At 48.0% G+C, this 13,746-nt stretch overlaps 2 protein-coding genes across 2 annotated transcripts in view; one reads left to right on the top strand and one right to left on the bottom strand.

The window, feature by feature from the left end:
• The first annotated feature begins 1,407 nt into the window (after positions 1-1,407).
• LOC137668155 (leukotriene C4 synthase-like) lies at positions 1,408-7,993 on the top strand. The gene is made up of 5 exons (XM_068409462.1): positions 1,408-1,465; positions 5,097-5,196; positions 7,066-7,136; positions 7,490-7,571; positions 7,846-7,993. The coding sequence occupies exons 1-5, from the start codon at positions 1,408-1,410 to the stop codon at positions 7,991-7,993; spliced, it is 459 nt and encodes a 152-aa protein (XP_068265563.1).
• A 714-nt stretch (positions 7,994-8,707) lies between these two features.
• MGAT4B (alpha-1,3-mannosyl-glycoprotein 4-beta-N-acetylglucosaminyltransferase B) overlaps positions 8,708-13,746 on the bottom strand; it is a 51,537-nt gene continuing 46,498 nt past the window's right edge. The window contains exons 10-15 of the mRNA XM_068408809.1: positions 12,872-12,979; positions 11,986-12,179; positions 11,512-11,590; positions 10,941-11,028; positions 9,844-9,956; positions 8,708-9,736 (exon numbers count right to left, since the gene is read on the bottom strand). Coding sequence (XP_068264910.1) covers positions 9,713-9,736; positions 9,844-9,956; positions 10,941-11,028; positions 11,512-11,590; positions 11,986-12,179; positions 12,872-12,979 — 606 coding nt within the window. The 3' untranslated portion in view covers positions 8,708-9,712. The remainder of the gene's footprint in view (positions 9,737-9,843; positions 9,957-10,940; positions 11,029-11,511; positions 11,591-11,985; positions 12,180-12,871; positions 12,980-13,746) is intronic.

The raw sequence follows: 13,746 nt of genomic DNA on the forward strand, positions 1-13,746 counted from the left end.
GACTTTTATATTAGGCACCCCAGATGAAATCTTGGGTCAGCAACAGACTCTATTGAGGTTAATTGTTTTTATTTCTGTTTCAGTCTGGGTCTGCTAGCAGCTTGGAGGGTCCAAAGTCACATCAGATGAGTGTTTTGCAGAGAAAGGGAGCAGTTTTGCTATTCTACATGCATGGTTTTTTTTTTTTTTAAAAAAAAGTGTAAAGTTGTATGTTTGAATTAACTTTTCAACTTGATAAGCTGTCACGATGGGGCTTGAGGTGACAAAGAGCCAAACCAGAAGAACAAACTTGCTTCGTTCCACTCAGGAGAAACTGTAGGTGTGGTCACTTCTTGGTATTGCGCACAAATTCTGTACTGAGGTTTTGTGTGTGTGACTATACAGAGAGAAATGCCATGGCTCAACCATATCCTGTCCCCTCTCTTCACCAGAATTAAGGGAAAACCTTAGCTGATAATGAATGATACCCTTTTTCTCCTTTTTGGTTTTAAAAACTTTAAAGTTAGAATAGTGTTAGCCATATAAAGTTGCTCCAAAACACAGGATACCTTTTTGAACTGATGCATATTTTGCTTTTGTGGAATGGGAGGAAAAGTTATTCAGGGCTAAAATATTGCTGTTTTTCAAATTTTACATTTTACAATTATAATTGTGGTGTCAGCGTAACATTTCTGAGGGTCTGTGTGTTTCTACATCCTCTGCTGCCTTCCATTTGGAACTGAGAACTTTTAATTTTGTATGTTAGCTAGGGAAAGGTTTGTACTGCAGAACTTTAAACATCAGAAAACTACAAAAAGTAACTAAGCGCTAGAAAAGAACCACACTCTTACTTGGTAAACTTACAGTATTAATTAATAGGATAAAATACCTGAATGCTCTTTTAAAAATTCAGAATCCAGTAACAGAATTAAGTTGTTCCAGCTGAAGTCTAGAAACAAGTGGTCAACTCCATGACTTGGAATAAGACCAGAAGGTCAAGTCATTAATTTGTAAATGCTTGTTAATGATTTTTATAACCTCGCACACAATTTAGATGCTTTAGAGCTGATTAAGACTAGCAATAAAAGGGCTGGAAAAAATCCCATCGTCTTTCAATTGCCGGCAATATATAATTCAATCATGGTACAAAAATCTGTAAATATAATTGCAAGAACTTCACAGTTTGCACATGCAAAACTTGGGCTGTTACGTGGTTCAGCAAAAGGCACTTGGCTGGAATAGACATTTTCTGCTGGCTGGTTGCTTTGGGAAATGGTGTGGCGTGGGGAGAGTTAACGTGGGGTGGAGGAAACACGTGCTGCTGCAGAGCAGTAAGGCAGCTCTGGTGTGAGCATGTAGTGGGAGAGAGGGTTGGAGAGCAGCCGTGCTCATCGCACCTGGCTGGGGTTTTGGTCCACAGTCAGCAACATGAGAAATCAGATAGACCTGTTGGCCACCGTCACAGTTTTGGGAGTCATGGAGCAAGGTAAATGTCCTTTATAGAATGCTGGGTGGTGATAAGCTTAATTATATTGATGTTTGTGGAACTTGGTTCCTGTATTTTGCTTGGAGTCTCCATGGAATGAAAGTTGCTGTTTTCCAACATAGTAAAATGATGTTTGGCTGTTCACAGTGGAAGTGTCATGCCTGAGCAGGTCATTATTTAATAAAATGATTTGAGAACCTTAAAGCCAGCGTCCTAGAAGGAAATTAAATTTAAGTTTTACTTTGAAACTTAAAACAATTTCAACAATCAAATGCCTTTAAAACATTTTCTGTGATGGAATTTTAGCAGGTAATTTGTAACTTGGAGTGGCTGGAGGTAGCCAAAATAAAGGCAGGTTAATAAATATGCTGATGAAGAGGTCAGTCTACAAACATATTGTATGTATCTGGAAAAGAGCATCGTGTACGCGTGTATTTCTCCTCTGTGACCATTATCATTGTGTTCAATTCATATAGCTTAACTGCAAGGAGCTGATGACAAGATGAATTGACGGCACACAGTAATTTGGAAACTAATGCAAGCCCTTCTGGTCAGAAATAGATGCAGACATCTTCAAAGAAACTCAGCAACTTCTCGTAATTTAAATAGATGCATTTGGTTTAGACCATTTAGAAAGCAGCAGGAGTGTTGCCAAGCTCTGTCTACCTCTTGTGTTTAATTGTGGGTCCTTTGGGCAAAGGCCTCTCTCCCTCTTGGGCTTCAGGAGGGTCACAGAAGGGATGCTCCCCCGGCCTGGGGTGGGGACAGAGCCCCCATTTTATCTTTACATTTCTATAAGGGAAGGTTTGTGGGGTTTTTTTTGTTACTGAATTAATTCGCTGTAGAGCTACTGCACCTCTGCTTACAAATGGACGTGAATTTCTGAGCAGCTCGATGTATTTTTAGCCATCAGATGATAAATCTCTTAATGTAAGCATTATTTAAAACACAAATATGCAAGAATAGTGTTCAAGATTTCTGAATTATCAGTACCTCAATTTACAGAGAAATATTTGCAGCTACAAATGGAAGACACTTTTGTCCTATTAATTTTTTGTTATTAAACTAAGTGGGGGTGGAGGGAGCGTTAAGTGTGCAAAGAGAAGATGTGAAGAAAACTTGAAATTGAGTTATGGAGATGTTTCTAAGCCCTTTCCATTAGGAAACCCTCAGTAGCAAATCCCTAGATAGCAGTTTTGTCTGAAATATATATTTTTTTGAGAACTTCAAGTATTTTTTTAAAGGTTGCAGCCTTAGGCATTTTACTTTCATGCTATGCAAAAACCATACATAGGTGTGAAGCCAGCAGATAAATAGCAAGCATTGGCACCCTTTTATCTACGTTAGATCAGATGAAGTAGCCTCGTTTTATGGTCTCTGTGTGGGAAGCCAAGGAGCAATTACAAAATACTACGTTTCCTTTCTCTCTACTACTATGAAATACGTGTGCTAATGTCACCTTGATTTAGAGCTGTGCAGTAGCTTTTCTTGTGTATTTTGAAAGGACATTCTGTAGGTGAGTTACAGATGTGAGATTCGTTCTGAGAAGGCAGAGCATGGAAACACGGGCGTGCACTGTATGTACAAATACTCTTCCATCACATCCTGATGTAGGAGACATAATTTAATGGCTGAGCTTAGTACAGTGTTGGTCGATTCTTATTTTTTTTCTTAGTTTTCTGAGAGCCCACAGTTTCTGCATTCTTTCAAGTAACTTTCCCCTTTTTAATTTCATTAAGCTCAGCTTAGCAAAGCTCTGAGCTTAGTGCTCTCTAGCTACATGCCCCTGCCCTGTGTTGAACGCTGTACCAGAGAGCAGAACACTGCTACCACAGTTGTTCCCCCTGCTTTTTTTATGGCTTCAAAGGAAATAAAACTTATCCAATGTCACTGTCTGTCAGTCCCCACAGAGCTCGTTTGCCAGGTTCACTCAAGTGTAGCAGGTATCAGCTATAATATGGTTTGCCAAGTTTGTGGACATAACCAAATAGAGAATGAAGGTCTGGCTGATACTTCAACGGAGGAGCAAAGTGCAGGGAGAGCTCAGCCCCAATGAGCCACGTGGGAATCTACACAGGCATTTAACCTCGAGACACGAATCACAAAAAACTCTTTTTCCCCAAAAGTCCACGCTGGGAAGGCTTGTGTGGGGGTGATGCTGTGTTGCGTCCTGCCGGGTCTCAGGACAATGTCCTCACCCTCGACCACCATCAACATGCTACATCTGAATTGGGGTGGGGGGAAGCAAACTTGTTCCTCCCCACCTTTCTCTCCCAGCAGCTCTTGTTTAGGGCTGTGTCACTGCACACTCTGTGGAAGACACTAGAACACGCAGATGTTTTCCTAAATGTCTTTGTGTATTTAAATGGATAATATGTTGTGTAATACACTGGTCACATAGCATCAGATTATTTACATTTCTAATTCCCTTTTCTTCTGCATATGTTCTAATGCTTTTCTGCAGGCATTCATGGATCTGTCTTGTCATTAATCTTGCAGCATCTGTCCCTACTTTCCCTTATCTCTTCTGCTGTTCTGCTTTGTTAGAGTAAGTCAGTCCACAAGGCAGTCCTTGCAGCCTGGCTCCTTGTCTCTCTGGGTAATGCTCTGGAAATGTTGCTACGTTAGGACCTTGCTAATCCAAGTGACTCACTTAGCAGTATGATGCCACAGGCCCCAAAGTAACTGTTTTTATAATTTAGTTTTATCCTATATGAAGATTCTCATTTTCAATAAAGGCAGCAATGTAGTAGTGCACTTAAATATCAACACTTGAAACATCACCAATCACCTGTGGGAGTAAGGACTTTTATCAAATAGTGATACAGTCCAAATCTTCATGTTAAGAGGTTTACATCATTTTGAAGTGATTTTCCATGTCCCTTACAAACGTACAAAGGAGTGATGTAGCAGGCAGCAAGTTAGTACCTCGGTCCAAACTTGGCACAGGCTGATAGTCATTGGTAGCACGTCTGTTCCTTGAACTGCTCGAGCCTTGGGGCTACCCTGCGGGAATGAAGTGGAAGAAATAATCGCCCCTTTCCTTCTATTGCCATGATTACCAGCATTTCTAGTTGACTTAACAATATCCCAGTGCTTCACAGTTTGGATGCTGCTCTGTGACATGGGGCCATCCTCGTACAAAAGCTTTGCACCTGCTGGGTATAGCGGGAGGTGTTATACATCATTCTCATCAGGATGGCTGAGGTTGTACAAACACTCTAAATACAGAGTGCAAGATTAAAAAAAAAAGAATCATAATTCTGTGACGGGATGTGGACTCAGTAAGGTTTTCATGTGGGTTGCTGGCCTTCCTGGGCGTGTTTGATCTGCTGGGGAGCAGCACCAAGGGCTCTGCTGCTGCACTCTGGGCGTGAGACTATGCAAAGCGTCAGCCAGCGCATCGGCTCTGCGGCACGCGTGCTCTGCTAGGATAACCAAATCTGAACTCAAGTACGAGCTTGAAATAAATGGCACACTTATTCCAGATCACGTGTGACAGCCCTGGACTATGAACCTAGACGGTACCAACTCTTTTCCTCTAACCACTTGCTTGATCCCAAGCTAGATAAAGCTTGGCTAAATAAAACACTCCTGGACTGTTACCATTCCTGTGTTGTTCTTTTTTTAGCCTATTTTGTGCTGCAGGTGATCTATGCCCGACGGAAGTACAAGATCTCCCCTCCCGAGACAACAGGTCACCCTGAATTTGAGCGGATCTTCAGAGCCCAGTAAGATTTTGCCTTGTTTGTGGTGACTTCATCTAGATATGACTTGAGTCAAATGTCGCTACCAGGAAAGACTGAAGTCACCCTCAAGTCACCTTTTCACTTACTGCTGCTGATACTAGGTGTTTGTTTTTTTTTTTTAATGCTTTGTGTCCAGATGTCTGAGTTTCAATTTGGAGCGCTTTGTTCTGGCTGGAGTGTTTCTGTCCATCCACAATAATCCTCCTTCTGGCGTCATGAGAGGCAGCCAAATTACAAATTAGTGGCTGTATGGAAGAGGTGCTGAGCATTAATGCATTATAATCATTAAGTTTAATATTAATGTTGGCTCCAGATTCTGAGAGTAGCTGAAGCTGTATTAATAACCTAATATTTGCTTCTAAGTTTTTGCTGTTGAATTGAAGCGAAGTGCCTTGCTGGCAGAACCAGCTACAAGGACGGGGATTTGGGGGGTTTTTTTTAAGCCATTCTGCTGTGAAAGTCGGCGCTCGCGGGCCCATGCCAAGGGCTGTTTCTTTTTGCTCTGTTCCTATGGAGAGAGCAATGCTGGAGCTACACTGGAAACGTTCACACATCCCTTCGGCTTCCAGCAACCACCAGATCCTCTCTTTCATCTCAGTCGTGCCGTTTCATAAGCGATTGAAAGGAATTGGCCGGAGCTGGATTGAAGGGTAGCTCGAGCACAACACTAAATCCTGAACAAAGCAGCTGCGTTTCCTTGCCCAGAGTGCAGGAAACATTTGAGGAGTGACAAAAACACCCGCTTCGGTCCTTTTGCAGTGCAGTGAAAGGCCTGTTTGTATGGGAGGCATCAGCCTTTGCTCGCTGGGCAGCTGTTGACGAGGCTTTTAATGAAAACTGGGCTGTGCATTAACCAAGTCGTGCTGCGGGCTGCGGTGTGCTGGGAAGCACTCTGCTATATTCTGAGGAGGAGGCGACCTCAGGGAACTTGAGTTTGAGAAGGTATTTCTTCACTGTGGGGTTTTTATCCTCCCTTTATTCTTTTCCCTGTGGAAAAGGATACAAATGGATAATTTGGTTTGATATATTAAAAAGAGAAGGGGAAAAAGGTATTGATTTATTACTCAGTCGTGGAAACCTGGCTGCCTCCCCTCGCTGAGGCTCAAACTGCATTTGCAGCGTAAGGTTCTTCACAATTTTTCCAGCTAACAGTCTGGCCCCATTCCTTGAGGCTTGGTAAATTTTTGGCCAAATTTAAGATTAAATTGCCTAGGGAATGGTAAAATGTAGGAGAAATGGAGAAACAAAACCATTGTCTTTAACAGCACATCTCCTACTGTCCTTTCTTGCAGAAAATCTGCATTTTTGTCACTGAAAGGAAGGAAGAAAACCTGGCTGCAGATCTGATCACCTTTGCTGAATTCGATCTGGGAGAAGGCTCCTTCTTGGAGCATGACTCGTGTGGCACCCAAATTTGGGCTGTTCTCACCCAAGGGGAAGAGAAAACTCCTTAAATAATGTAAAGGAACCTCTACCCGTGCAGCTTTTAAGCTGTAGCTGGCACTAGATGTCTGTGAAGGCACTGTGTGGGGGGCCGAGGACAGAGCCTGTTGAGGGTCCAGCAAAGACAAATCTCTATCTTGGCCATGGCTGATCATTGCAGGATGCATTTGGGTGTGGGTGAGGTGAACACTGTGCATTGTTTGGGTGCTTTTCTTCTCTAAAATACAGACATTGGGTGTCCTTGCTCACAGATAAGGCTCTTTCTCCCCAGCACAGCACAGCAATGTCTCTTATTGGCCCTTTCAGTTTGCTCTGACCTGCATTTCCAGCTCACCTGTCTGGCCTCAGTTAACCGGTCTCTGATGTACAAAGATGCAGGTTTTAACACTCATCTCTGTTTCTCACCAGGGTGAACTGCTCCGAGTACTTCCCAATCTTCCTCTCGCTCCTCTGGGTTGCTGGAATCTTCTTCCATCAAGGTAAGGGGAATGGGGGGAAAGCCCACCCCAAACCATACACACCACATGGTCAGCTCTGAATTGGTCGGGCAGTTGGACTAAATGAGGAAGTACCACGGCAGGGAGCATTGCAAACCCAAGTCCCAGGGCAACTTCGGGGGCTACAGAGGTTCATCCCTCACAAAAAGGGAAGGAAGAAAACCCCCTTAAACTCCCACAGTGTTTTAAAGCCGACTCCCTCTGCGTTTAGTTCTCGTGGCCGTGCCCCCGTCCGCAGGGGGAAGCGGGGATGGGGTGACTGAGCTGGGCTGCAGCTCTGGCAGCATCCAGGGACCCCCAGCCCCATCAGGACTTGGCTCCCCTCTCCCCCGCAGGTGTGGCTGCGGTGTGTGGGCTGCTGTACCTCTACACCCGCTTCAAGTACTTCCAGGGATACACCGTGGCTGCACAGGGACGGTTAGTACCCGGCTGGGGCTGCAGGCACCCCGAACCAACCCAGGGAGGCTGGGTGCAGGATGTGGCCCCTGGGGCAGGTTTCCTTCCTGCGGGTGGGACTGAAGGCAGGTTTCCATCACCCCTTTCTCCTCCCCTCCTGCCCCCATATGCTCAAGGCCCCACCAGCTCTTCCCCAGTACAGTCTCAGAGGACGATGGGGGATGCCAAGCCCTCACCAGCATGTTTCATGCCTGGGTCGGCTGGCAGTGTCTGACGGTGTTTTCTCCCCATGCAGGTTGGGGCCACTGTGTGCCAGTGCCCGCCTGCTCTGGCTGCTGCTGGGGCTGGCAGTGGCCGGGCTCCTGGCACACTTCCTGCTGCCCAGCTCCTTTGCATGGATGGCAGCACTGGCGTGGCCCCTCCAGCTGCTTGGCGCCTGGTGAGTGGGGCCACTGCTCTCCAAAAACCACTGCTTGCCCTTGGTGGAGCGGGGGGACTCGCATGACATGGTCAGTGACAGAGTATCTCCCCAGCTCTGTGCTTACCTTTGAAGGGAGGCAGATGCTGGCACTCCTCTGCTCGCGAAGCTCTGCTCTTCAGAGAATTTCCCCTCTAAAAAGCAAACGCTGCCCAGCCTCTGCCCCTGCCGATGGGCTTCGCTGCCAGGTTTTTTAGCACTGTCTGCTCTAAAACCTGTAATGCCCTTGGCTCTGCCTCATGGAGCATGAGTTGACCTGTACGCTGTCTCGCTCCTTAATGCTATAATGATCACAACATGGAGATACAAAAAATAAATTTTTTTCTCAGTAGAAATCACCTGTGATTGTCAGAGGTGCTTGGGGACTGGGTGTGAGAGCATCTGAGTGTTAGGACTGTTAGACCTGACCAACCTTTCTTTTTTTAATAACTGGTGAAGGTTCCTGCGGTGCTGGGGCAAAAAATAACCAGTCTCCCACTGGGCTGCTCTCTAAGTGCTCTCCCCAGCATGAGCAAGGCTTTGGGAGCAGCAGGTATTGGTGAGTGCTGAGGAATGACCCTATTTTGGGTGCAGGGGCTACAGCTGGTCCCCAGGCCCCAGGGACACCCATGTGTCCTGGGTGGGGAATAGGTGGGCAGAGCCTCCCTGCTGTGAGTGAATCTCACCACTGCACCAAAGGTTTAAATTTAGCTTTTATTACAGTGCACATTATTTTATATATTTATATAGAGATGTACTTGAAAAATCAAATGTATCCAATAATAAAAAATACAGCACATTAAAGTAGTATAATGCATTCCAGTGTATAGCTGAAGAGACATTGGGATTTACACTAATCCCTACTATTTTTGAACTGGGCTACTTCTGGTTTTTTTTTTTTTTCTCTCTCCCCAAAAAATTCACACCAATCAATAACTGACATAGTTATTTAAAAAGATGGTTTCTGCACTCGATCTCAAGGCATGAAGACACTGGAGACTTCACCGTGAGTTAAGGGGCTGTGTTCGATGCTGGCAGGCACAGTGTGGCGTTTTTTTTTTTTTTTTTTTTGTTTTCCCTGCCATACTCATAGCTCCAACCCCTTCGGATTCGTTCCTCCTCTGCTGAAGGAGGGTCAGGCTTCATCCTCGCTTAATCCTCAGCTGTGGCCAGGAGCATTGCCTGGGCGAAGGCAAGGCAGACCTCGGTCTGTGGCCATCTCCATCCCAGCGCGCCTGCGGGGTCAGCTGGCAGGACTGAATGTCACCAAGCCCCCCTCTGTCCCCAAACACAGCTGGCGATTGCCCTGTCCTGGGCTGAAGGTGCTTTTAGTCCCCCACGCTTACTTAAAGCTCATCCTGACCCCAAACTGTCCCCCGAGCGGTGGGCCCGGCAGCCATGCGCCCATGAGGGGCTGAGGGGAGCAAAGCCAGCCCTCTGCACGGGATATCAGTTTTTACTTCTTTTTGCTCTTCTTCTGGAGAAGACGACATCCTGGCCCACAGTGCCGGCTGGGGATGGCGGTGCCAGCCTGGCAGCCGTTTGCTGAGGCCTGTTGGTGTGTGCCGCCTCCCGGCAGCCAGGCCTGCACCTGGCCAACGTGGCTGTCCTTGCGCCGGGCGAGGCGCCGCGGGCAGGAGGGAGTGGGACGGGAGGGAGCCGATCTGGGGAGCCACGCATGTGTCCACCCTTTCTCACGCCTGTGTCACTCCGCTTTTTTGATAAAAATCTGAAAGAAGAGAGGGCCGGGATCAGAGGGGAGCAGGGGGAGGCAGCGGGGAGCCCCGGGCCGAGGGCTGGGCAGGGCCGTCCCTCTGCTGACAAAGCCCAGCTCACCTCGCTCAGGATGATCCACACTGGGGAGTCGGTCTGGATGGACAGCCTGATGGCCTCCAGTGGCCCAAAGGACGGGTCCACCTCGCCCTCCGCGACGCCCTTGGAGAAGGAGCCTGGTGGGAGAGCACATGGGTGACATGGGGATGGTCCCCTGGCAGCCAGAGGCCCTCACCGAGGGGACCACGAGCAGCCATGGCAGCCCCTGCCCGCAGCTCCCCGACACGAGACAGGCTGAAAACCAGCAGTGTGGACGTCAATACAGTGCAAAATGCTATACTTAGGGGAACAAAGAATCAGCTAAACAAAACAAAATGGGGAGTATTTGGCTACACATCACTGCTGTATGAAATGGCGGGGGGGGGCAGAGTGGCCTGAGAGCAGCACTGTCCTGTAAGACAAATGTCTGTTCAGGATCTATGCCATGGAGGCAAGTTTTACATCCCCAGTGCTAGCAAGGGCTCAGCCTGTTGCTATGTCCCGTTTCTGGGTGTGATTTTTTTTTCTTTTTCTTTGGAAAATGCAACTGGGAGAAACCAGACAGCATGCAGAGGAATGCTAAAAATGGCAAAAAGCTATGCGTGCCAGGGAATTTTTCTTTTATTTGTCTATTTTAAAAAAAACTGTTTTAGGAGGAAAACCAGGGCTTTACCATGCACCAGGGGGTCCCCGTAGGCTGCAATCACTTTTTCTTGTCCAAGGGCAGGACAAGCACTACAATAAGCTCAGGTGGCAGGAGACAAAGTCCAAGCTGCAAGTGGTGTGAGTACTGAGATAGGCTACAGAGGGAGAGCATGAAATTGTTCACAGTGGAGGTTTTTAAGACCAGATTAGGCAAATGGATAATCTGAATAATTTGGTCCCAGCTCTGAGCAGAGGCAGGCAGAAATGCAGGACTGAAAAACTACCTGAAGAGAACACCTAGTCTTAGAGGGGAGGGAGGGCAGTGACAATTAAATCCTGTTCCAACCTGTCTCCTGGCAAGCAGAAATTACTCTTTGCCAAGCAAACAGCACTAAGTGTCTCAATTCACTCGAAGGTGGGGATATGGGCTGTTAACAAACGCAGTGGGCAGTTTACCACCCCGCACCCTGCTGTACCGATCTGGATGTAGCCATCCGGCGTCCTGCGGTATTTGACGACTGTGCCTCTTCCCTCCTGCAAGGCTTCCTTATCCGACTGCAGGCTCTGTGGGAAGGAGAGGAGCTCTGCACAAGGCCAGTGGCAAGAGCCACCCAAAAGCCCCAAGCAACAGCAGCAACCCTGGAGCTGCCCTCACCAGCAGCCCTTGGCATCGTGTCCCCCTGCCTGGCACCCCAAGCCTCATGCCCCAAAACAAGAGGACATTTGCTGCCCTCATGCTGCTGCTGGTGCTGCTTCCTTTGCACCATCCTGGCTCCATCCTCTCCCCTGCAGCCGTCCCAACCATCTGGGCATCCCCTCTGTAGGCATGAATGGCTCCCATAGCGACTGCTCAGCATGGCATCCCTGCTCCCGGGGCGGTACCACACCAGGCATGACCCCCCCCCCCCCACCCAGCTCCCAGCCAGCACCTCTCAAAGGCACTTGAGTCTTGCAAAGATTTTTCCTGATGGCTTTAAGCAGTTCCCTTCTCTCAAACCTCTTTTGCTTCCCACTCCACCCCATCTCTGTTCTCAATAAAACACTTACGTCAAACGGCAAAACCTCCACAGTTGTATTGAAGAGTTTGTCTTCTGGATGCTCAATGTTCCCGCTGCGGAAGAAGAACCTGTGACAGAGACCAAAGCCATGGAAACCCACACTGAGCGGGGGAGGGGGACATGATGGCTTTCACCCCTGCTGGACCACCAAACAGCTCACCCTAACAGGCACCTTCTCAAAAAGCCCATGGGCACATGGTTTGGAAGGAGACCTTCTGTGCCAGATTAGCTAATCCATGGATTGCTCACAAGCACAGGAAAGCAAAGGGCTCCAGCAAACATGGCCCCACCAAAAAAGGGTCAAGTTACCCTCCCCCGGAAGATCACCACTCCCTCCTCCTGGGAAGCCAAGTGGAAGACAGGCAAGAAATTCAACATGAGCCAGAAGAGCAAAAGGAAAGTGTCTCCACATGCTCCAGGCTGTCCCCATGTCCTCCCCCACCGACCCCCGCCATGCACTGGCCTTTCGATGCGGAGCGGTTTGAAGAATCTGAATCTGATGAAGTCTCCGGCGGTGGGAGTGAAGGCCCAGAAGAAGTCCTCCCGCAGGTAAGCCTTCTCCAAGGTGAAGTGCTGGTAGGTTTTCAGGCTGGTGCTCACCTCCGCAGGAGGGTTGACGTGCTCTTTCCGCAGGGCCTGCTTGCCAAAGTCCTTGTCCTTGGTGGGCGCAAAGCAAAAAAGCAGAAAAGGGTCATGAGCAGCTCTCACCTCTGAGGAACAGGGGTCCCAGCAACAAGGCACCACAAATTATAAGCTCTCAATTTGCACAGCACAGAAGGACGAGGGATGGAAGTGATCTGGAGAAGGCACCAGACAGGGCAATGCATGGCTGGATCTCAGGAGGACACAACTTCAGGAGAGGCAGCACAGAGAAGCACCATTGCTCTGCACTCTGATCCGGCACCAAAGAGCCTTTTATTGTCCAAGTGTCCCCAAATGCATGTCCCTGCCCCAGGAGCTCTGCAAACAGTCCTTACACCTGAGAAGGTGGCTGGGAGGCTGATGATAGCATAAAATGACTGGATTATACGGCCTGATGGGCACTGCACTGCGATACAAACTGGATTACACCATCCATTTACCTGGGGATTGGACAGACACAGGACTGAGCACAGCCCAGGGATGCGTGTCTATGGGTCCTGCACATATAGCTGCGGGGAGCTGGATTTTGTTGATGTTTAAATACACACAAACAATTTAAGCTCTTACACAGCAAGCTCTAGTTTGCCTATCAGCAAATCCCAGGAATAAGGAGGCGGGTGGGAAGGAAGTCAGATCAACCCAGGAATCATCTCTCCAGGGTTTTTCAGCAGATGCTTTGAAACACTTGCTCGGATCATGGTACTCACCTTCAGCTTCTGTATCTTCCCAGCCAAGGAGGAGTGGGTTCCCACGTGCTGGAAGAGCGAGGGCTTGAAGCGGATCCTCAGGTTTGCCTTCTGCCTGTCACAGTGTTTCTGAAACGAGACAACCCCGCAGTGCCCCATGCTTAAACCTCTGTGGTCAACAGTGCCCCGCGAGAGGACCAGGCGAGGGCACGGGGAGTGATAAACATCCCCGCCTCTCCATCTCTGTGCTTTTCTGTGTTATTTTGGCTTTCATTTGGCAAGAGGGCTTTTAACCGCACTCTGGAGGAACCTGACCATGACTCTTGGCCGGTGACCCACCAGGCTCTGCTGAGCAGCCGCAGTGCCCAGGTTTAAGTGTCAAATGTCTTGTTGCCAAACAGCTTAGCAAACACTGAATCCTCTGGATGCTGTAGGGACAGCCAGATAATTTTGTTTCTTTTTCCCTTGGCTTATCAGGAAAGCCTTTTTCCTACAACTCAGAGATCGTAAGCGCTGATGTCTGAAGGTACAGTAAGATGATTGAGAGCCTAAGGGAACAGGTAGCAAGTGTGGGCTCTTTTCAGATGGACAGTCTGCAGTTTGTCAGCAGATGTTGTTCGGCGGACGTACGGCATGTGCCATTGTCTGAGCTGTTTGTTTCACACCCATCCCACCATGTAAATAAACTTGAAGATGCAGCTCTGATCCAGCCAGTGACTTTCCATGGGGTGGAGAGAGAGAGAGAGAGAGACAATGGAGAGGAATAAAGGACAAAGGGGAAAAACAGTGAGGCATCAGGACAAAAATAGAGGGTTAAAAACTGGAGGGAGAGGGTATTTGTTTTCTGACTTTTGCTTTTCCCAAGAAAAGAAACACACGCACATCCCTGCCACCAT

Source organism: Nyctibius grandis, chromosome 10 (assembly GCF_013368605.1).
Source record: "Nyctibius grandis isolate bNycGra1 chromosome 10, bNycGra1.pri, whole genome shotgun sequence".
Taxonomy (NCBI): domain Eukaryota; kingdom Metazoa; phylum Chordata; class Aves; order Nyctibiiformes; family Nyctibiidae; genus Nyctibius; species Nyctibius grandis.